Source organism: Garra rufa, chromosome 12, assembly GCF_049309525.1.
Source record: "Garra rufa chromosome 12, GarRuf1.0, whole genome shotgun sequence".
NCBI classification, from domain to species: domain Eukaryota; kingdom Metazoa; phylum Chordata; class Actinopteri; order Cypriniformes; family Cyprinidae; genus Garra; species Garra rufa.
In genome coordinates, this window is record NC_133372.1 from 42,624,282 (window position 1) to 42,649,651 (window position 25,370).

General features: G+C 30.9%; 1 protein-coding gene across 1 annotated transcript; it reads right to left on the bottom strand.

Annotated features, from left to right (window-relative positions):
• Window positions 1-201: 201 nt before the first annotated feature.
• LOC141346959 (plakophilin-1-like) lies at window positions 202-20,493 on the bottom strand. The gene is made up of 13 exons (XM_073851928.1): window positions 20,213-20,493; window positions 18,468-18,565; window positions 15,428-15,855; window positions 15,215-15,356; window positions 13,518-13,722; window positions 11,459-11,627; window positions 9,540-9,657; window positions 7,589-7,765; window positions 7,235-7,405; window positions 5,988-6,141; window positions 5,543-5,741; window positions 5,150-5,234; window positions 202-775 (listed from the first exon to the last, which is right to left on the bottom strand). The coding sequence occupies exons 1-13, from the start codon at window positions 20,394-20,396 to the stop codon at window positions 701-703; spliced, it is 2,205 nt and encodes a 734-aa protein (XP_073708029.1). The 5' UTR covers window positions 20,397-20,493; the 3' UTR covers window positions 202-700.
• Window positions 20,494-25,370: the final 4,877 nt, after the last annotated feature.

Below are 25,370 nucleotides of genomic sequence, written 5' to 3' on the forward strand. Positions count from 1 at the left end.
ACAGGATCTTTACTTAATATCCTAATGATTTTTGGCATAAAAGAAACATTGATATTATATTAAGATGGTTTTGTGGTCCAGGTTCACATATATTAGAATAAATTAGTTGTCAGACTAACAGCATATGCTTTGCTTTGTCCCAGTGTTTGTCTTCTGGCCTTAAGGTTATGAATATTTAAGAGTAAATATGACACAGACTAGTGCTGTTTAAAACTTTATTGAAACTTTGCTTAAAGTCGCTGTGAGCTGAAACATACAAATTGATCCACACCCTTGACACAACAACCACAAAATTTGTAACAATGAGCAAACATCAAAATGAGCCAACGCAACTTACTAGAAATATTACTCATTGACTGACTGACATACTTGTATTATATATTCATAATGTCTGATATATATCATACAGTATAATATAAAACATCTTACACCTGCACAATCAACCTGGAACACTCTCATAAACTCACATACATCGCATATAAAATCTTAATCTTAATGAAAATACTACGGTCTTGAGAAATAGGAAACAAAAAGTAAAAATCGTGTTTTCGTTATTGCAGTTCATATGCATTGTTACAAAAAGCATCTACTGCCCCAAAAGAAATAAAAGCACATTCTTACCATTTCTTCTGCAATACTTAGCCAAACTTAAAATGCAATGCTATTAAAATGTTTGTGTTTTTTTCTTGTAAAGTGCTTCTTAGTCGACCACATGGAGAGATTTGAAAGCTGCCGACGTAATGTCATTCACAAAGGACTTCTTATTCATGCCTTGCTGCAAGATAAACACACAAACACACATGTTAGATATTTAACTCAATATTAAACACAAGTAAACATGACCTCACGGCTGATATATGTTTATGTAAAGACAGCTAGAATGACATTATCTGAGTCCGATCACTGAGTGAAACCAGTGAGGTTGGATTCTTCAGGTCATCTAGACACACAAACAAAGCCGCCCTTCTCCGCCACGACTGCGGGGTCGGTGTGGTGAGGTGTGGCTGCTTTTCACCTGTAAGCATTCGCACACACCTCACGGCTAGTTCTACGCACCACACCCAAAATCCTTAACCGCCCGACACACACACACACACACACACACACACACACACACACACACACACATGTTGGGTTTACATGTTTTATGGGGACATTCCATAGGCGTAATGGTTTTTATACTGTACAAACCGTAATTTCTATGGCCCTACACCTACCCTACACCTAAACCTAGCCCTCACAGGAGATTGTGCACACTTTTACTTCCTCAAAAAAACTCATTGTGCATGATTTATAAGCCTGTTTCCTCATGGGGACCTGAGAAATGTCCCCACAAGGTCAAAATCTACTGGTATTCCTATCCTTGTGGGGACATTTGGTCCCCACAACGTGATGAATACCAGGTGTACACACACACACACACACACACACACACACACACACACACACACACACACTTTCTAAATTACACACAGTCATTTCCCACAAGCAGCCTCAGGAATGAGACATCTGATACGCAGATATTTACACTGTCTTCAGGTTAAATCACCAGCTGTTTTGAAGGAGAAACAGTTGTGTTTTATTATATATTCACACCCAACATGTGAGGTAACATAAAGGTAACAAAAATGTGTTTTTCTTTGTCACTGTTGCTTTTGGCTTGTGTAACTGCAGTTTAAAAGACTGGTAATATTTTAGTAAGATTTATTCATTTATTTATGTAAATGCCCTGACTAACTTTGCAACAGTTATCTAACTGAATTGAATCAACATTAACTTGAGTTGAATAAAGTTATATAGTCACAATAGTAATTAAAATAATATTGTATAGTATAATATAGTCACTGTTGTCGTCTTAAAGCAGGGTTTCTGCAGATATGAACAAGTGAAATTTAAGACTTTTTAAGACCTTTTTAATACCACCTTATATGAAATTTAAGACCTAAACCTGTAATGGAAATAGATATTATATTACATGCATATGTGATATTTAATGTGTTTAATGTAAAAAGCAAGCAAAATTTCATGGCTGTCATAAATTAAATTTATTACTACGATATACAGTGAACTTTCCATATCAGCAGATAATATTCCACACAAAATATCCCCATAAAAGTACCACTAAAAATATCTGATGTAAAAAAAAAAAATTCTGAAGCGATTTTTTTTTTTTACTTTTGAAATGTATGCGTACCTTTGAAATTTATTTTATGAATTTATCAATAAATTCTAAATGGCTGTTAGCAGTGAGATTACATAATTTACACTGCAAAATTAAAAGTGAGATTAATGTTTTAAATACATTTATTGATTTATAAATATATATATTAGACATGTTATATAAATACTGCGATTCTGTCTGAAGACGCAGTAACTTCCACAGAGGGAGAAAAAAATCTACAGTTGTTAGCAACTGGCCTTAGCCAAGCCCTATATTCAGTTTTTCCAAGCCCAGTATCGCTAAACTTGCACTTCCTCATAGTTAAAAAATTAAATCCATTTGACTTCTGCGGTACAATCCGAGAGAGACTCGCGCCAATAACAGAAAGCTGATTGGCTATTGCATGCTGGTCTCATTTGTAGTTTAAATTCATCAAATTATATTTGGAATAGTGAAATAAAGAACTACAACACCACGGAAACAACAAAAAGAGAATTTAAATGAGCATTAGAGGTAGCATTACATGGACATCGGAAAAATAAGACCTGTGTAAAATTATTTAAGACCTAGAACAGCGAATTTAAGACTTTTTAAGGCCTAAAATTTTGATTTTTAAATTTTAGACTTTTTAAGACTTTTTAAGACCCCGCGGAAACCCTGTAAAGCTAAAATGTGACCCTGGACCACAAAACCAGTCATAAGTGTAAATTTGTCAATATTGAGATTCTTACGCCATCTGAAAGCTGAGTAAATAAGCTTTCCATTGATACATTGTTTGTTAAAATATGACAATGTTTGTCTGAGATACAACTATTTGAAAACCTGGAATCTGAGGGTGCAAAAAAATCTAAATATTGAGAAAATCGCCTTTAAAGTTGTCCAAATGAAGTTCTTAGCAATGCATATTACTAATCAAAAATCAAGTTTTTATATATTTATGGTAGAAAATTTACAAAATATCTTCATAGAACATGATCTTTACTTAATATGCTAATGATTTTTGGCATAAAAGAAAAATCGATAATTTTGACCCATACAATGTATTTTTGGCTATTGCTACAAATGTGTGCTACTTAAGACTGGTTTTGTGGTCCAGGGTCACAAATGAGAAACATTTGGCATTTAAAAAAAAATTAAGTAGAATAAAAGGTAACACTTTACGATACGGTTCTTTAGTTAACATTAGTTAACCACATTAGTTAACATATAATGAACTGCACTTATACAGCATTTATTAATCGTTGTTAATGTTAATTTTAACATTTACTAATACATTATTAAAATCGTGTTAACATTAGTTAATGCAGTGTGAACTAACATGAACAAACAATGAACAACTGTATTTCCGTTAACTAACGTTAATAAAGATTAGTAAATACACTAACAAATGTACTGCTCATGGTTAGTTCATGTTAGTTAATACATTAACTAATGTTTAACTAATGAACCTTATTGTAAAGTGTTACTGAATAAAAATAGAATAACATTTTAACTGAACTGAAATCGATCAAGACTCTAACTGAATTAAATCAACATTAAAGGACTTAAGCTGAATAATTATACTATTATCTTCTGTAGAGCTGCTAAAAGTTCAAATGATAAACACTTGGCTTGGAAAAAAACATTTTGTAATTTTAAATAATTATAAAATATATATTTTAATTATATAATTTATATTTTTTATTTTATAAAATAAATTAATTAAATTATTTTATTAATTATTATTTATAATTTTAATAACAAAGTATTTGGCAGTCATAAGTACATATAAAATAGAATAAAAAGATATATATATATATATTTAAAAAAAAGATAAAAGTATTGCTCATAATAATGCTATTATAAATTCTTAATTTCTTATTATTATATAATATTATATTATATTATATATTATATTAATATTATATAATTTCATTATTATCGTTTTATTCTTTATTTTTCTGCTTTCTTCAGCTGCTTTGATTATCAGATATTGATAAAATACATAAATTAAATTATTTAATTAATTGTAATGTTAAGTATTTGGCATTAAAATATGAATAAAATAGAATTTTTTTTTCATTAAAAAAAATATAAAAGTATTGCTTATATTAATGTTACTATGAATTCAACAATTACAATTTCTTCTACATTATTTTTTTTAGTTTATTTTTATTCTTTATTTTTCTGATTTCTTTAGCTGCTTTGGAACAATGTGTGTCTGAAATGACAAACACTTGGCTTGGAAAAAAATAAAGTTTGTGAATAAAAAATAGATCAGATATTTATAAAATACTTTTTTTCTCAATATTTCTAAAATTAATTAATTAATTAATTAATTATTTTGAATTAAAATTAATTATTTATTATTATTTTAATATAAATATTTGGCATTGAAAATGCATATAAAATAGAATAAGAAATATATATATATATATTAATTAAAATAGATTAAAGATACATTATTTTTTATTTTCTTTTTATTCTTTATCTGTTCAGTTCTGTTCAGCTCACTTGAAACAATGTGTGTTGTAAAAAATAGATCAGATAATTATAAAATAATTTTCTCAATATTTATAAAATGAATTAAATAATTGTATTAATTATGAATTTAATAATAAGTAATAAATGATTAATAATTCATTAACAATAATATTTGATTAATTATTTAAAAAAAAGAGACTATTGTCTGCTGAAGAGCTGCCTACAGCTAAATTATTTTCAAAAATAACAACATTTTTCTTTCATAATTGAAGACTTTTAAAACATTTACACTGTTTTTTGTTTGTGTTTATCAATGTGAAGCTACTTTAAAACAATCTGCATTGTATAAAGCACTATATAAATAAATCAACAAACCAAAACACTGATCTGAAGCATCAATAACCTTTTCTTGATATGCATTCTCTCCTCCAAAGAAGCACTAAAGAACTTTATTTTCAATTCCAAGCAGTTTTATTGTATTAGCAAAATCTTTCTAGCCAATATTGGTTATGCTTGCAATCTTACCTTTTTAAGGAAACTCTGAATATTCTTTTCCGACCACAGACTGTGAAGAAGAACTCCTGCTGCAGTGCTGGACTTTGGCAGACCTCTGATACAGTACAAGAAATGACACATTTAGCATATAAAAATAAATAAATGAAATATTTTTTAAAAACAAAATAGATAGAAATATTGCTCATAATAATGTTTTTATAAATTCTTATAATTTCTTATAAGTTATTTTTTATTTTTGTTTTCTTCTTTAGTTTTTTAGTTTTCCTCAGCTGTTTCTTTGAAACAATGCGTGCTACAAAAATACAAAACAAGCTGAAGCACCTTCTTTTGCATTCTTAAAAGTAGTCTGATTCATATTTCAAGAATTAGCACGTGAATGAACACTAAGCAGTGCACACTCACATTTGATTGAGACTCAGGTTGTTGAGGGAGTTGATCAGGCCGTTGTTGAGCAGACCCTTGATCATATCAGGGTCGGCCTTCATCATTGAGTGTGCGCTGTGGAGAGCTGTAGCCATGGTGCTGTCGTATTCAGGCGAGGAGTCGCTCTTCGCGAGCCCTGAGTTCAGAAAACCGACCAGCTGCGGAAGAGTCTGACGAGCTTCACGAACAAAAACAGTCATCAGAATAACCGCAAATCACATGCTACATTAAAAACACCACACTGCTGAGTCAAAAACAATACTAAAGCATACAGAATTCAATACGACGCAATCGGAAGTTTTACAAAAACAACCAGTCAAAACAGAGAAACTCACAGATCGTTAACCATTATGCTATTCCTTCAAACAACAACACTAGAAAGTTAAGTTGTCTTATGCTTGAGTGATGGCACACACTGGCTTACCCATGGTTTTGTTTGTACGATTAGATCTGGATAGATTCCCAAGCAGAGCGATTGCGCTGTTCTGTAGAGCAGCATTGGGCGACTGCAACAACGGACTGATGTACTTAAGACCGTTGAGCTTCTGGACGATTGTGTGACTCAACACATTCGATACCTGGAAAATAAGACACACTGATTTATCTGGAATTTTCTGCAAAAAATCTAATGTTTAATGTTTATGTTTAATATAGCAAATGTGATTTAATCATAATAATTATCATCATGAAATTAAATAAAATGTTTGAGTGCAACCCATAGAGATGCATGCTAAAAATGTATTTCAATTAAATTAAGCTTAATATATAACTCATTATTATTTAAAATGTATATCTCAATATAAAATGTATTTTATACTGCTAAAAAAATTAATAAATAAAATATTACATTTTAAAATTATAAATATACAAATTTTTAAGTATATATATATATACCAATTATTATAATGAAATAAAATACAATGTTTAAGTCCAACCCATAAAGACATGCATGTTAAAAAAATATTTAAATTAAATTAAGCTTAATATATAACCTATTATTATTTAAAATGTATATCTCAATGTGCTAAAATATATTTTATAAAAAAAAATTATACTGTCCTTTAACAGGTGCATCTATAAAAATAAATAAAGTAAAATAAGATCTTAATTTTTTCTAAATATATAAAACATTATAAGTATATATATATATATATATATATATACTACAATACAATAAAATTGTAAAAAAAACAAAAACTATTTTTCATTCAGCTCAATAAATAAAATAATAAAAAATAATAAATAAACAACGCTTAATATATAAAACTAATAATTAATCTAAATAATTAGCATGATGAAATAAAATCCTTGCTTTTCTTCCAACCCATGAACAGGTGCATGCAAAAAATGTAATTTAATTAAATGAAGCTTAATATGTAAACCATTATTATTTGCAATTTTATTTTTATTTTTATTTTTTTAAATACAACCCATTAACAGCAACATTCTATAAAATAAAATAATTTTTAATATATAAAACATTATTATTTAAAAATATATCACAATACAATAAAATTTAATCCTTGATTTTCCTTGAGTCCAACCCATGAACAGGTGCATAAGTAAAATAAAATAAATTACTATTATTATTATTCTTTTAAATATCTAAAATTTTCTCTGCATCCAACCTATGACCAAGTGCATGCCAAAACAGACTGATTGATGTCTTACTATGCCGTCATTGGCTGTGAGGTTCTGGAGCGCTCCACAGCTGGCCTCAAGTGTGGCGTCTCTTTCGCTGGAGCTCAACAGATTGAGGTACATCTGCAGGGCTTTGGAGTGGAAGAGCCAGCTGGTACCTTTAGGATTGTTGTCCTCCATCACTGGATAGTCAAAGCCACTCTGCAACACAACCAAACACCACAACATGAAGGACAGCGCTTCCATAGTAATGCAATGCTTTCTGTACATTTACCATGGTAATATCTGAGTGTTTTCTGAAGTAGATTACAGTTCCACTGATATATATTAAGATAGGAGTCAAACGGTGAAATACAGGTTTCAGTGAGGCATAAAACCACAAACCTCCTGCTGCAGTTTTTGGCTCTGGGAGCTGAAGCAGCCGATCGGACCGGCATCAGATGAACTGGAGCGATTGCGAGCGTGACTGGCCAGAGCATTTATTTTAGTGAAGAGAGACGGCATCTCTGTCTCCAGCTGGTAGGTGAGGTTGTGCAGAATGCAGACACAGTTCTCCAATGACTGCAAAACAACAACACATAACCAATATTATGAGAAAGTATTTTAATCAACATTTTTATTGCTATTGTATAGTTATTATGCATTAATTGAGGGCTTACATGCAACATTTGCTTTTAAAATTGCATTAGTAACACCACAGGATGATTCAGGTAAACTGCAAAAATTAAAATGGTGTAAAAATAAATCAATATTTAAAAGAAATTGGGAACAGCAAATAAAATTAACACAAAGCAAAAGGGAACATGCCAAGTTTTTCAAGTAAATTTTTTTATTAAATATTTAAATGTGTTTATTAAGTTTTTATTACATATTTATATGTATTTGTAATACATTATATTTATAAATATAAAAAAATAAAAAATATAAAAAAAATAATTTATGATCTTATATATATATATATATATATATATATATATAGCCTGACTTCGAAAATTATATTGTAGATCAATAAAATGTATTACAAATAAACACATATTTGTATATATATAATTTTTTATATATATGTATATATGTACACACACTGCAGAATCAGTAAGATTTTTAATGCTTTTTGAAGGAGACTTTTATCTGATTAAAAATACAGAAAAAAATTTGTAATATTGTGTAATGTTAATGCAATTTAATATAGTGGTTTTCTATTTTAATATAATTTAAAATATTATTTATTCCTGTGATGCAAAGCTATATTTTCAGCATCATTAATTCAGTATTCAGTGTCAGGTGATCCTTCAAAAATCATCCTAATATGCTGATAAAGTAATAAATCAGTATATTAGAAAGATTTCTAAAGGATCATGTGACACTCAAGACTGGGGTAATGGCTGATGAAAATTCAGCTTTGCATCACAGGAATAAATTATATTTTAAAGTATATTAAAATAAAAAAACTGTTATTTTGAATTGGAATAATATTTCATAATATTATAATTTTTTTTAAAACATAAAAAATCTTACTGATCCCAATATATACATCCCATATCTATCTATCTATCTATCTATCTATCTATCTATCTATCTATCTATCTATCTATCTATCTATCTATCTATCTATCCATCTATATATATATATATATATATATATATATATATATATATATATATATATATATATATATATATATATAATTTAAGTGTCAAGTGCCATGTGCAACCAGATTTTAAAGTATGTGCAAGTTTGTTCTAAGTGGCCATGTTTGTGTAGGAAATTGACATGCACTAATTGTCTGGAAATCCAGTAAAACCGAAAGCAGATGTTGAAACATGCTCGTGAGGTTCTGATCGAATCTGTCCGTCAATTAAAAGTGAGTAATGCAGGGTTTTTTCTAGCCACAACAATAGAGTTTGACTGACTGAATTTAGCTGCTGGAAACGCCTTGTGTTCATACACGCTTTCCTTCAGGGAGTTTTAACGATTCGGGCACCTCTACATAATAACTTAATCAAAACACCTTTAAATCATCAGTGCCACACCAACATTCCCCACCCAGTATATAAAGATGCTTGCTTAGGAAAAAAAAATATTGAGATCTCATGGCATCTTAAATTTTTTTCACTGCACAATTATAGAGAAAATACTAATGCAGGGTTCCCACACTTTTTGACTTTTCCAACTTTACACGCGTTAAAATCTTTAAATGACGCTTTAAAGAGTCATTTAGACCTTAATACTGAAGTTTAAACAAAGCAGCAGAAGCAAATATCACTCTTTCCAGGCACTATTCCTTAACATTTCCAGGTTTTCCATCACTTTCTCATATAATCACCAGACGTTTACCTGGTTGTCATACGTCCCGGCATTTACGCAGTTCTCCATGTAGCGCATGAGCGAGTCGATGAGGCCTTTGGAGTTGCGCATGGCTTGTCGGTTCGCCAGTTTGGAGGCGCTCAGGTTGCTGTTGACAAATAGGAGAAACGGTCATATTGTGTTTTTGCTTTCAACTTGATCTCAGAATTCACAAAAGCAACAAACAACCTGAAGACAGAAGTGAGTTGTAATGTTTGAATGCTAACTTGACAATCTGAGCCTACAAAAACTGTGGCCAATTACTTTTACAAGCACAGTCATGTGATGTAAATATGCTTTATATCAATATTGCACAGCTAGTTCAACACTGCAGCTCATTCTGGCCAAGAACCACCCACTTATGCAGGAAATATCTTATGATTGACATGTGAACTGACAAAAAAGACTAAAAAACTAAAGTTGTTCCAAACCTGTACGAGTTTCTTTCTTCTGCACCAAAAATGATGATTTGAAGAATGTGGGTAGTCATTGACTTCCATAGTATGGAAAACAACATATTATGAAAGTCAATGGCTACTGGCAGCTGTTTGGTTACCAACATTCTTCAAAATATCTTCTTTTGAAAGATGTTTGGAACAGGTGAGTAAACTAAACAATGACAGAATTTTCATTTTTGACTGAACTTTCTCTTTAAAACTAACTAGAGGCAAGACAAATGAAAAAATGGTAACAAAAAAAATGGATATCACTATACTTTCCCACTTGATTAATCACAGTTAAATCACACAATTTTGTTGATTAATGTACCATTAATTGAAGTATTAAATGTATTAATGTATTAATGTTTTCTGATAAGTTAAGTTTAAACATTAAATTTATGAACAGAAATCTGAACATTAAAAAAGCCAGGTTCAAATTTAGTTGAACCTTAAGGTTTTTACAGACGGGATTTTGGATATGTCCTTTTTATTACTCACTAAATCAGAAAACGTTATCAAATTAAATTCATAAAATAAAATAAAATAAAATAAAAAATGCATTAACAAACTTTTCTATAATAAAATATTGTCAACAGCCTAAAATAAAATAAAATAAAAATAAGAGATGAATTATACATTAACAAACTATTCTGTAATAAAATATTATTAACAGTCTATAATAAAATAAAAAATAAAATAACCATCGAATTATACATTAACAAACTTTTCTATAATAGAATATTATCCACAGCCTAAAATAAAATCTAATAAAAATAACAGATGAATTATACACTAAAAAACTCTTCTGTAATAAAATATTGTCAACAGCCTATAATAAAATAAAATAAAAGGTGAATTATGCATGAACAAACACTTCTGTAATATTAATATATTAATTATTAATTAAAACTGTAAAGTTTGTTGTTTGTAAGTGCTGCTAAAGTGGACATAAAAACAACCGACCAACACTACTTGACAAAGTGTTAAAAAATAAACCTGTTCTTTCCACTAGTCTGAAAGAAGTCATGTTATGAAAACAAAATAGCCCAGAATCTCAAAATTGACCAGTACATGAAAAAAACAATGGTTTGCCTGTAGCGTCTTGCCCTAAGTTAAGCAACCCGGCGAACTTTACCACCCTCAGAATAGCTCGCAGTTTTAATTTTAGAAATAAAATGCACCTAAAAGGTACTGTGCATAATGCCAGGCAATCAGTTTAGAGCTTGCCAATTTAATAAAGTGATTTACAGTTTTGTTTCCACCAGACATCAGGCTCTAGGTGGTCTGTAGGTGTGCCAAAGTCAATACGAATGCAGATAAAATATTTGAACAGCTTATTGATGAAAATATGGCCAGCGTCAAACAAGCTCCAGCAACAATAGTAGTATTATGAGCGGAGTCAGTGCTGACGTTAGCCTTGTTTACATCACATACAGCTGTCAGAACAGAGCGCAGCGCGTGTGAGGTTACCGTAGGCATGCCGTGGCGTTGTCGAAGACCTCTGGTGCCAGGCTGGTGCTGGAGTTATCGTCTGTACTTGTTGAAAACGGCTGTATGACTTTCTCGGTGAGCGCGGGCAGCGCGGTGCGGAGCAGATCCGGCTTAAGGTTATCCGCAGAGGAGAGGTTCCACAGGAGACCTACGAACACAGAAAACCAACACAGATCAGCTTGATACGAACATAATCCAATAGAAAGCTTGAGATGGAAAAACTACCATTTAAAAGTGTTTTCAAAGAAGTTTTATGTTTACAGAGGCTGCATTTATTTGATAAAAAAAATACAGTAAAAATAGTAATGTTGTAAAATATTATTACAATTTAACATATGCGTTTTGTCTTTAAATACATTTTATAATAAAGTAACTTATTCCTGTGAATAAATTAGAAAAATAGAAAAACTACTATGTGCTATTAAAACCTAAAAATCTAAAAACCTAAAAATTATCCTACGAAATGAAATATTGATTCAAAATTGATTCATTTGATGAAAAGCATTATTTATGGTTACGACATTTTACAAATAGGTTCAATTTATTAATGTCAGCTAATGCATTCAGTATCATAAACTAACAAAGAGCAATATTATTTTCATTTTATTGAATAATTTTATAGCCTTTATTAATCTAGGTAGAGTAATTCATAACCTAGTATTTTTGGTTATAGTAGAGGTAGGTAATCTAGTTCATTTCTACATATACTACTGCATTTTTAGCATTTCAAATAACATAAATTAATTAACATTAGTTCATGTCTTCTGAACTTTTTTGCATGCATTAATACATTTTTAGCATTTTAAATTGCATAAATTAACATAAGTTCATGTCTTTTGAACAATTTTGCATGCATTAATGTATTTTTAGCATTTTAAATTGCATAAAGTAACATTAGTTCATGTCTTCTGAACAATTTTGCATGCATTTCTAGCATTTCAAATAGCATAAATTAACATCAGTTCATGTCTTCTGAACTTTTTTGCATGCATTAATGCAATTTTATCATTTCAAATTGCATAAATTAACATTAGTTCATTTCTTTTGAACAATTTTGCATGCATTAATGTATTTTTAGCATTTTAAATAGCATAAAGTAACATTAGTTCATGTCTTCTGAACAATTTTGCATGCATTTCTAGCATTTCAAATAGCATAAATTAACATCAGTTCATGTCTTCTGAACTTTTTTGCATGCATTAATGCAATTTTATCATTTCAAATTGCATAAATTAACATTAGTTCATGTCTTTTGAACAATTTTGCATGCATTAATGTATTTTTAGCATTTTAAATAGCATAAAGTAACATTAGTTCATGTCTTCTGAACAATTTTGCATGCATTTCTAGCATTTCAAATAGCATAAATTAACATCAGTTCATGTCTTCTGAACTTTTTTGCATGCATTAATGCAAATGTATCATTTTAAATTGCATACATTGACATTAGTTCATCTCTTTGGAACACTTTTGCATGCATTAATGCAATTTTATCATTTCAAATTGCATAAAGTAACATTAGTTCATGTCTTCTGAACAATTTTGCATGCATTTCTAGCATTTCAAATTGCATAAATTAATATCAGTCCATGTCTTCTGAACTTTTTTGCATGCATTAATGCATTTTTAGGATTTCAAATTGCATAAATTAACATCAGTCCATGTCTTCTGAACTTTTTTGCATGCATTAATTCATTTTTAGCCTTTTAAGCTGCATAAATGAAAATTAGCTAATGGTTTCAATTAATAATTCTATATTTATAAGTTATCTTAAATAACTGTTTTCTATTTGAATGTATTTTAAAATGCAATTTATTTCTGTGATGCAATGCTGAATTTTCAGCAGGCTATTATTCAATTAGAAACTACTATAAAAACTACTTATGCACCTGATGTAAACTAAGCTAAAAACCATCATATAGTTAACTGCTGCATTTTAAGTGGAGGACACGCATACAGTAGTGTGGACTAGTATCCTGTCACATGCTTTGACTGGTTGTGTTGACATGAACCTGACGCAAACAGAGATGGTCGTCACCTGTCAGGTGTTTCTGTGTCTCAGTGTTGGGAGTGCCGAGCAGCTGCACAGCCTGTGTGATTCCTCCGTTTCGGTGCACTTCCTCTTTGTTGGCTTGGTTTTTGAAGACCACGTTCCTCAGGGCGGCGGCCACTGTCTCCTGGACCTGAGGACTGGAGCTGCCCAACAGGCCGACCAGAGGAGGAATTCCCTTCAGGGCCAGCACCTGTGACGCAGGACAGACAGAGAAGATGTTGTGGTGATTGCATTATACAATAATTTTAATCAGATGATTATAATGAAACTTAAACTGAAACTAAAATTACTGATAATTACTTTAAGTTTTTTAAATTGAACTAAAGCTGAACTAACATAAAATACAACAATTAGACAAGAAAACTGCATTAAATAAGCGAAAGTACTGAAATGAACATAAATTTTCACTAAAACTGACATGCATATATTTTTAATTATAAAAAGTATATAAAATAATACAAATTATTTAAAAATAAAATAAAATAAAAATTGAATTATACATTAAAAAACTCTTCTGTAATTAAATATTGTCAACATCCTACAATAAAATAAAATAAAATTTATAATAAAATAATAATAAAATACTATAGTACATTTTTGGCAATCCAGAAAAACTGCTCCATCATAAAAATATACTTAGGAAACACCATGGTAATACTTTGGCCTGCTATTCTTCCAATACTATGGTATATAATTCAAATACTACAGTATTTATACAGTACTCTGATATATTTAAAGAACTACCATAGTAAATGTCCAAAAAAAGCATTATTTCAATCTAAAAAACATAATACCACTGTAACCTTTGGTGTTTTATAACATGGTACTTTTGTCATTCCAAAGATATTGTACCATGGTATTGTCATAAAATATACAATGAAAAAAACATGGTAATACTCTAGCCATTGTTTTTAGATGGCACCTTTGCATTTACTGTAATTCAAGTACTATATTTAAAGGAATACCATGGTAAATGTCCAAAAAGCACAATTTCTATAATGCATAAGAGTTTTTTATAATACCATGGTACATTTTTGGCAATCCATAGAAAATATATTTAAAGAAATACCACAGTAAATGTCCAAAAAATGTATTATATCAATATGTAAAAACATGGTAATACCATGAATTTTAATAATTCCAAAGATATTTTACCATGGTATTGTCATAAAAATATATTATGGAAACACCATGGTAATACTCTGGCCATTGTTATTACTAGATGGCTCTTTGGTATTAACGATAATTCAAATACTATATTTAAAGGAATACCATGTCCAAAAAACATACATTCTATAATAGATGCCTAAAAACTGTACCATCATAAAAACACCATAGGAATAGTCTGGCCAGTCATTCATTCAGTACTATGGTATATAATTTAAATACTACAGTAGTTATACAGTACTCTGATATATTTAAAGAACTATCATAGTAAATGCCCAAAAAGAGTATTATTTCAATGTCTAAAATACATGGTAATTCCATTGTACCCTTTGGTGTTTTCTGTCATTCCAAAGTTGGTACTGTCATAAAAATATACCATGATGTTATTAGATATAATTCAAATACTATATTTGAAGGAATACCATGTCAATAACACGGTAAATGTCGCAAAACACATCACTTCTATAGTGCACATGTAAAAAACATGGTAAAATCATAGTAGTGTATGGACTGACCTCTTGCTTGGCCTTGTCATCAGTGAAGGTGTTGTGCTGGATGTAAGCGGCTCCACGCAGCTGGTGGCTCTCATCAAGGCTGTACAGATATTCGACCGCATCTTGCATCGTCATATCGGCCATAATTCTCTCTGCGTTCATCCTATGGGCACACGATTGAGTAAGAGACCAGCCACAGATCAACACGTCGTAAACTAACACTGCAAAACTCACATAGAGATATCCTTGGCCTGTCCGCTCCTGACCATGGACATCCTGGATTCTCCGTTGGACTGCAGGGAAGAGGGGCGTCTGACGGTCCGCACGGTGCTGACCTGATTGCCGTTAGACGCCCGGGTTGCGGTGCCGTTACCGAGAGCCAGGGGAGGTTGAGAAGTCGGCATCCTGCTAAAGGTCTGTCTGCTGGTTTGGGTGCGATAAGTGGCGGCGCCTCCGTTGGAGGTGGACTGGTACCCAAGGTCTGGAGCGCTGCGGGTGGCTTGGTAGTTGTACAGTTGGTTGCTGGTCCGGGTTTGGCCTGGGAGGGTCCCGGTAGTGCTGTAGAAAGGGCGATCATACTTGCCTGAGCTGCTGGCCACCCGCTGACCGCTGGAGCTGCGAGAGTTGGCTGTCTGGCGCACATAGCCTTGCCTTTGCACAGTCTGGAAATGGAAATAAGTCGACCGTTTTACTTAAAATTTTCACTCAAATTTTCATGCTGAAATCATAATTTGTACTTAAAAAATCTGGATGCAAAAAAAGTACATGCAAAAAATTTATCCAGATTGTAATGTATAATTAAATGAAAATAGAAACAGCACATTTTTAATTTTAGTTGATTTAATTTTACATTTTTAATTAAAAGCAAAATAAAGCATTTTAACTCATGCTATCAGACTGTGCACACTTTATTCCTAATCCTATAATTATACACAGAAAACATCATAGTTTAGACATGGACATATATTTTAAAGCTGATATCATAATTTGTAATTAAAATATCTGGATGCGAAAAAAAATGTGCAAAATAAAATGAAATGCAATTTGTAATGTATTATTAAATGCAAAAAGAAACAGCAATTTTTCCATTTTAGCTGATATTATAATTTGTAATTTTAAAAAATCCAAATGATAATACAAATTTAAAGCAAATTTTAATTTATAATTAAATGCAAAATAAAGCATTTTAACTCATGCTATCAGACAGTGTATACCTTATTCCTCCTCCTATAATTATACACAGAAAACATCATATAGAAAGGCTATATTTTCATGCTAATATCATAATTCATAATTAAAATATCTGGATGCAAAAAATGTATATGCAAAAAAATAATAATTAAATGCAAATTGTAATGTATTATTTAATGCAAAAAGAAAATTTTTCACTGTTTTCATGTTGATATCGTAATTTGTCTTTTTTTATTTAATGCACATTTTAATTTATAATTAAATGCAAAATTAACTCGTGCTGTCAGTCAATATTTTGAAACAAGTAAATTTTTCACTCCAATTTTCATGTTAATATTATAATTTCTAATTAAAAATCTGAACGCAAAAAAATATAAATGCCAAAAAATATATAAATGCAAATATTAATTTATAATTAAATGCAAAACAGAGCATTTTAACTAGTGCTATCAGATTTTAGTTACACACTGAAAACATCATAGATCATAGAACTCCCAATATTTTATTTAGCATAGTCTGGACATTTAAACAAGTCTATTTTTTACTTGCATTTTCATACTGATATAAATAAAAATAAAAAATCGAAAAGCAAAAAATGTAATGCAAATTTTAATAATTTATATATATTTTTAAATATAATTTTACAATTTATAATTTGATTTTTTTTGTGAATTTAATGCACATTTTAATTTATTATTTAATGCAAAATAAAGATTTTAACTCATGCTGTCAGACGGTCTTTATTTAGAAACAAGTCATTTTTTTATGCTAATATTATCATTAATAATTACAAATCTGAATGCAAAAAAAAATGTATGCAAAAACTAATTTATAATAATATGCAAATCAGAGCATTTTAACTAGTGCTATATTAAGATACAAATATTTCAATGCAAAAATTGAATGCAAATTTAAATGTATAATTTGAGCATTTTATAATTTATAATTAGAGCATTCTAACTAGTGCTATCAGACTGAAAACACCATTCATTTGTATAGTCTGGACATAGAAACGTCAAATTTTCATGCTGATATTATAATTTGTAATGCAAAAACAAAAAATGCAATGCATATGTTCATTTATAATGCAAAAATGAAGTGCATTTTACCTAGTGCTATCACATTGTGTATACTTCCGTCTTAATCTTATAATTACACACTGCAAACAACTCTGAACCCATAATTTAATCCACACCATGGGTTTTGCCTGAACAAGAGCGTTAGCCTGAAAGCATAACTATAGACACGTCCATGGATTAAAATGCAAACAAAGTAGCTCAACATCTAGTCAAACTATGAAGCAACAGTGAGAAAATAACTGACTGATTTGTATACAGGTATGCGTGTGCATAATTCAAAACACAGAATGCAGATTGTCAAAACAAGGTTTTTTGGACCTACTTAAAAAAACAGCATAGAAAATTAAGTAACAGTGCAACTGGATTACACGCTCCACTGAAGCCAAACAAGCCATTTAAAACACAGACGGCATTAAGATTCCAGCGGATACACCCAAATGTAAAGAAGGGTTGGCAGGAAACCTAGAAACCAGGCCGTTTGGTAATACAACACTGGGATGAGTCATAAAAAGTGAAGGAGAGGAGTGGTTTCATTTAGCCTTTTTTTCTTGCATGTACATGAACAAGAACAAATCTGAACTTTTTTTTTAATGCAAGTATGGTAGTAGTGAACGTATAGGGCTATATGGACACGCTACAGACTAACTATGCGAAGTTAAGTGACTGCTTTTCATCCACTGACATCTGATGGATTGTTTTTCCACTCTCATATCCTAGTGACTATTGTTGTTTCTGTAAGAATAGGGTTTCAAATTGAGCAAAAGATGTGTAACCAGGCTTATAAGACCAAGATAAAGACATTTGACATTTCGCGTTTCTATTGTCATCCTGAAAGATGACTCAGTGAGAAATGTTTGAGTGAATGATGAAAAAAATGTGCTTTACCCACCCAACCGTGGGAAACTGAAATGCAGAATTAATTTACACACACACCTACGGATGTACAAAGATATACAAGTGAACACATGCAAAATGTTTGTAAATGCACATTTGATGATATTTACCCCATTTGTCATGGTTCCTCCTCTGTTGAACGAGGGTCCGCTGAGAGACGCACTTGGGGAAAACTTGAAGTCGTAAAACACACTGTCACTTTCAGGGCCTGCAATTGAATTATGACAAAACAGAGCAAATAAAATATGCATTCAGGGACATCTAAATCATGAAAATCAAACCATTATAGTGAGGTACGTTTTTTACAGAGTTTAGCACATCATTCTTTTTAACAAAATTAGAGATCAGACGTCTAAAAACAGGTCTGCCGAGAAAAAAAAAGTTATTTTTCACGGTCTCATCTCAAGTCAAACATGATTTTACGTGACAAAATGAAAGCAAATACCTTAGTTTAAAAAAGCGTTTTCACTTTTTACTTTATTCAATCGCCTAGGGAGTTATTCATGTATGAGTATGAGTTTACATTAGAAACCAAGAACTATTTATTCTACGTTAAGCATTTCTAAATCAACTAGGTTTAACATACCTGAATTAAACTACATACCTTGGTTTCAAATCATTTTCACAGTATTAATAGCTTTATGTGACCTTAAGACCACAAAAGCAATCATAAGTAGTATAGTATGGGTATATTTGTAGCAAAAGGCAAAACATACATTGTGTAGGGTGAAATGATCGATTTAATGCCAAAAAACATTAGGATATTAAGTAAAACTCATGCTCCATGAATATATTTTGTACATTTCCTAGCGTAAATATATCCAAACTTAATTTTTTATTAGTAATATGCATTGCGGAGAACTTCTTAAAGATGATTTTCTCAATGTTTAGATTTTTTTGCACCCTCAGATTCCAGATTTTCATACAGTTGTATCTCAGCCAAATATTGTCACATTCTAACCAGCCAAACATCAAAGGAAAATTGAGATTATGTATACATCTCAGTTTCAAAAATTTGACCCTTATGACTGGTTTTGTGGTCCAGGGTCACATATATTTCAATAGTTTATATTAGGAATCAATTAACTTTATAACATGCGTAATGTACTTCTAAATTACCTTGTTTCATTTAAATCAAAGAAATGATTCAATAGGACTGAATGACTGAATCTAAACACCTTTGTTTAAATGTATAGTGATTTTTAGACAAAGAATTTGGTCATTTTCACTTTTCACAGTATTAAATTTCCTCTAGATTGCGGTACATCCATTAATAGTACGTTTTCGATTAGAAATCAACTGACTATTTAACATGCGTAATATTAATTCTACATTTCTTGGTGCAATTCTTTTGCTCTCTTAATAATAATAAACATATAAAGGGACTATATAAATAAAAAGACCTGATTTTAACCTTCAGTATGCAAATATACTACCAGTAAACAAATGGGGAGCTCTTCATCTGGGCTATTTATGGTGTAAAACAGCTCCAAAACACTAAAATTAGCCAGATTGTATTTGGAAAACACCTAAAATATTACTTATTACTTACTTTTTATTATTTTATGTTTAGGTATGAGTACATGGATAAAACACGACATATGTCCTAGCTAAAAAAAAACATATTTCAACAGCTTCCCATGTGCATACTACGTACTTAGTATAGTAAATGCAAAAACTGAGTGTAAACTGTAAAATTACCAGGATTTCACCATAAGGTATCACAGAAAATAATATGGAACGCTTTTGAAAATGAAGTCCAGGGAAGATGAATGGCATGGTATTCCCATATCATATAAAAAAAACATGCTGATTCCGTGTAAAACGCGGATGGTATGAGCTGAAGTGCACTCACTGGTGGGGGAAGTAAGTCCGGACACGCTTTTGCTGCTGTATTTGGACTTGCTCCTCTTGATAGTGTGAACCTGCTCCAGAACTCGCTGCTCCGCGGATCTCAGGTCTCGGTCGGACGGAAGAGCGAGAGAAGTGTCCTCCACGTCGCCGATGGACAGAGCCGATTTTAAAGGTTCGGGCATCATTTTGGCTTTTGTCTCCGCTCCAGAGACAGGTGAGGTCCTATTCGTAAAGCTCCAACTATCTGCTCCGGCTGGCTGCTCTGGGTTTGATTCAGGATTTGACTCACAGAGAGATTCACCTGGTCCTGCCCTCAACACACGCCCATATGACGCCCGACGAGGGAACGAAAGCCCATTCAACACCTGTTCTTGCGTTCGTCTCGCTACTGATTACACTACGAAAGCTGATCAATTACAGAACAAAGCGTCACTTTTAATAAGGATAATAGACATACTTTAAAAGTGTACGATTTGTTAATTTAATATTATCGGGGCGTTGTTAGGCACAGGGTGTATTTATTCACAAAACAGAGCATCTTAAGGAGTCCTATTGCTTTTACTAATGCAGTAAGTAATAAAATACTAAAAGACACAAATATTCATTAAAAGAATACGTAAATTTCATTACGCAGCACCTTCCGCTAAAAAATATAGATAAACAATAACAGAAACGAGGTGAAATAGAGCAGCCAAAGCACCATATCGAATGTATTGATTATATATATGTGACCCTGGACCACAAAACCAGTCATAAGGTAAAATTTTTACAAAACTCAGATTTATACATCATATGAAAGCTCAATAAATAAGCTTTCTATTGATGCATAGTTTGTTAGGATAGGACAATATTTGACCGAGATACATCTATTTGAAAATCAGGAATCTGAGGATGCAAAAAAAACTAAATACTGAGAAAATCACCTTTAAAGTTGTCCAAATTAGGTTCTTAACAATGCATTTTACAAATCAAAAATTACATTTTGATATATTTACAGTAGGAATTTTACAAAAAATCTTCATGGAACATGATCTTTACAATTAATGATTTTTGGCATAAAAGAAAAATCAAAAGTTTTGACCCATACAATGTATTTTTGGCTATTGCTACAAATATACCCCAGCGACTTAAGACTGGTTTTGTGGTCCAGGGTCACATATAGTTTCGATCCTGGATGCTCGATATGGTGCTATGACTGCTTATATTATTTTATTATTTTTTAACTAGGACATTTTAATGTCGTGTTTTATGCATGTATTCATACCTAAGCGTAAATTAATATATAAAGTAAGTAATAAAGTAATATTTTAGGTGTTTTCCAAATACAATCTGCCTAATTTTAGTGTTCTGGAACTGTTACTCCGCCATTAATAGCCTAGATAAACAGCTCATCATCAGTGTTGGGGAAATATGTTACGTTACTTTTGCGTTACTTTTTAAATCTGGGCAGGGCTTGCTTGTTCGTTTTAAATATAAAAAATTCTATTTTTGGCAAATGCTAAAGCTTTTTCATACCAAAAGCCTCAGGCTTAGAGAAAAGTAAATTTACGTATGTACAAAAGGAAAAAGTAAATTTACGTGTGTACAGCAGACCGCAGAAGAAAAAATGTCAACTCTTCAGCAATAAAATTGGTGTTAGTTATTTGAAAAAGTAACTCAGATATTTTCTTGTCAATTAAAAAGTAATGCGTTACTTTACTAGTTACTTGGAAAAGTAATATTACTTAACTCGCATTACTTGTAATGCGTAACCCCCAACACTGCTTATATATATATATATATATATATATATATATATATATATATATATATATAGTTTCAATCCCGGATGCTCGATATGGTGCTATGACTGCTGCTTATATTATTTTTTATTTTTACATAGGACATTTTAATGTAGTGTTTTATGTATGTACTTATACCTAAGCATAAAATAATATAAAAAGTAAGTAATAAATTAATATTTTAGGTATCTGCCTAATTTAAGTGTTTTGGAACTGTTACTCCGCCATAAATAGCTTAGATAAACAGCTCTTCATCAGTGTTGGGGAAAGTTACTTTTAAAAGTAATGCATTACAATATTGAGTTACTCTATAAAAAAAGTAACTAAATACGTTACTTATTTTATGGAAAGTAATGCGTTGCGTTACTTTTGCGTTACTTTTCGAAATCTGGGCAGGGCTTGCTTGTTTGTTTTTAATATAAAAAGTTATATTTTTGGAAAATGTAAAAGCCTTTTCACAGCAAAAGCCTCACGTCTGTACAGTAGACAGCAGAAGAAAAAAATTGAACTCTTCAGCAATGAAAAAAAGTAATTTTTGCTTATTAGTATGGATGAATTGGATCATCGAAGGTTGGCAGCAAAGACATCGGTTAATAAAACAGCATTAAAAACAAAGGATATTTGTATTTTTTCACATATTTAATTATTGCGGGTTGGCGTTGAATTTCACTGTTTTTATTCTCTCAACATGGGGACAGGAGAGCTTTTAATCAGTAAATGGGGGAAAAAGTAACTGGCGTTACTTATTTGAAAAGTAACTCAGATATTTTCTTGTCAATTAAAAAGGAATGCATTACTAGTTACTTGGAGAAAGTAATATTACGTAACTATATATATATATATATATATATATATATATATATATATATATATATAATCTGGATGCTTGATATGGTGGGACAAAATAAATATAATTACATCTAAGTATTTTTAGCGTTTTAATTAAGTTAATTGTAATTCAAATAAATAATATTAATTTCTATTAAAATTACTACTAATAACAACGTTACTGTTGTTAAAAATGTATCATTTTTATTTAAAATAAATAAAATGTTGCATATATAAGCAAAATCATTGCTTTATATCCATTTATTGTGCATTAAATATGACAATAAAACGCCTGTGGCAACAACTATAATACGGTTACTTGCAGCTTTAACATGCTGTTCTAGAAATTAAATTAATTAAATGGCTATAATTTCTTACATTTTTCTCAGTATCTGAAAATGTTACTGTGATTTGCCCTTTATAAAGCAGCCTTTAATATATTAAATCGTTAATATATATTTTTATTATTAGAATATTTTTGATCTTTTTAATACAGTTAATGTACATGTAAATGTATTTTTTAAATGTTTTTAAAGAAGTCTTTTTTGCTCATCAAGGCTGCATTCATTTGATTAAAAATACAGAAAAAACAGTAATATTATTATGAAATATTATTGCATTTAAAATATTGGTTTTCTATTTTAATATACTTTAAAACAGCACATCAAGCAGCACTTTCCAACACTGATAATAAAGCAGGATATTAGGATGATTTCTAAAGGATCATGTGACACTGAAGACTGGAGTAATAATGCTGAAAATTAAGCTTTGCATCACAGAAATTTGTTTTAATTTAAAATATATTAAAATAGTTATTTTAAAAAGCAATAATATTTCAGAATATTACTTTTTTATCTGCATTTTTGAAAGAAAAAAACAAAAAGCTTACTGATCCCAAACTTTTAAATGGCAGTGTGTGTGTGCATACACATACATATATTCCCTCTTGTATTCCTTCATTGATTCCTCAAAGCCATTCTTACGAGGAGTTTCAAGGGGAAAAGTTGCCCATCCAGTTATTGCAGGAGCATTTAGAGGACTGCCAATCAAAAAGGGTGTCTACAGAGGGTTGGAGCAATCAGAGCAACCTCGAATGAACTCTCAAGTAGCTTTTCACTTTCAGCGTTTACTTTCAGTGTTTCACTAGCAGTGCAGATAACATAAAACGTGTTCTACTACATATTAATTTCAGACATTGTCTTCTTCTGAACAAAGACCTTTTTAAGTGCAGCCCTGAGGCCATTAGCAGAGCTGCTGAGAATCTCCATGACTAAGGTGAGGACTCATCATCTCCAGACTGCATTAGTAACAACACATGTGCAGACAGCAGGTCCAACCACACCCATGACAGAACTGCACCCGAGTCATCTGCATGGGCAGGTCCCGCTGCACAAATGTGTCATCATTAACGCTTCGACAGCAAGACGGCGAATGGGAAAGTCCTTGGGTTTGTCCTACTCTTGAGGAACAAAGAGGAGGAGAGGTCACTTTCTCTTCTTGTACTTCTTAAGTCTGAATATATATGCACACAAATAAAAACTAAAGTTATATAAACACTAATATCTCTATCTCTATCAAATATCTCTAGATTAGCATTTTCATAGATCTAAATTTCAAAAAAGATGTTTTTTTTTTTAATATGTAATATCTACTAAATGTAGTACAGTCCGTGTATATCTGTGGAATAACATCTACCACAAACAATTTCTTAAAGATTCTCGTAATACTCAACCAACACTGCACCCTTGTGGCAAGTAGAGCACATTAAAGCCAATATAAAAACATCACCAGATTGCTGAAATATTGATGTGCATTGTTTATTCTATTTATAAAAGATACAGTTATGTAATAAAACTGTTATATAACAGATACACAAGGTTGTTGACAGGTTAAACAAAAGGAAAATACAGTTATGGAGTGGTTTGACCAAACAATCTAATGATAGTTACAGTACACTGTGTGGTTTTATTCTTCTCCGCTTTTACAGAGACTAAAAATAACTAAAGATATGAGGTTGCTTCTGGTTTCTCAAAACGGCCTTATCGCGATATAACCGTAACCGTAAGCCATTTATTTCACAATGAATGCACGAAAAATCACAAGCTGATCGTTGGAAACATTTATAACATATAAAGGACAGAAACACCTGCCCAGCAGGTCTCCATTTACAAACCTAAGCAAAGAAAATAATATTCATTTTGCAAGTGATTATAAGCTGTCATATGTGGTTCATCCTGGTCCATTCTTCTAAATCTGTGGTTAAAAAAAAAAAATTAAGTATATAAAAAAATATATATATATCATCTTGAGTTTATGTATTGTTAGCATTTTATTTCAGATAATATTAATACTATATACTACACTAATATTACTATATTATTATATAATAACACCATATTAATATTAAAATGGATTTTTGTATTAATTAATTATATTAATAATATATATCATTTAAGTCATTCTGTGACTCTGGTTGAGAACCATTGTGAAATAATAAAGTAAAGTAAAGTAGATCTGTCATGTAAGTAATGATTTTACTAACTTTTTTTC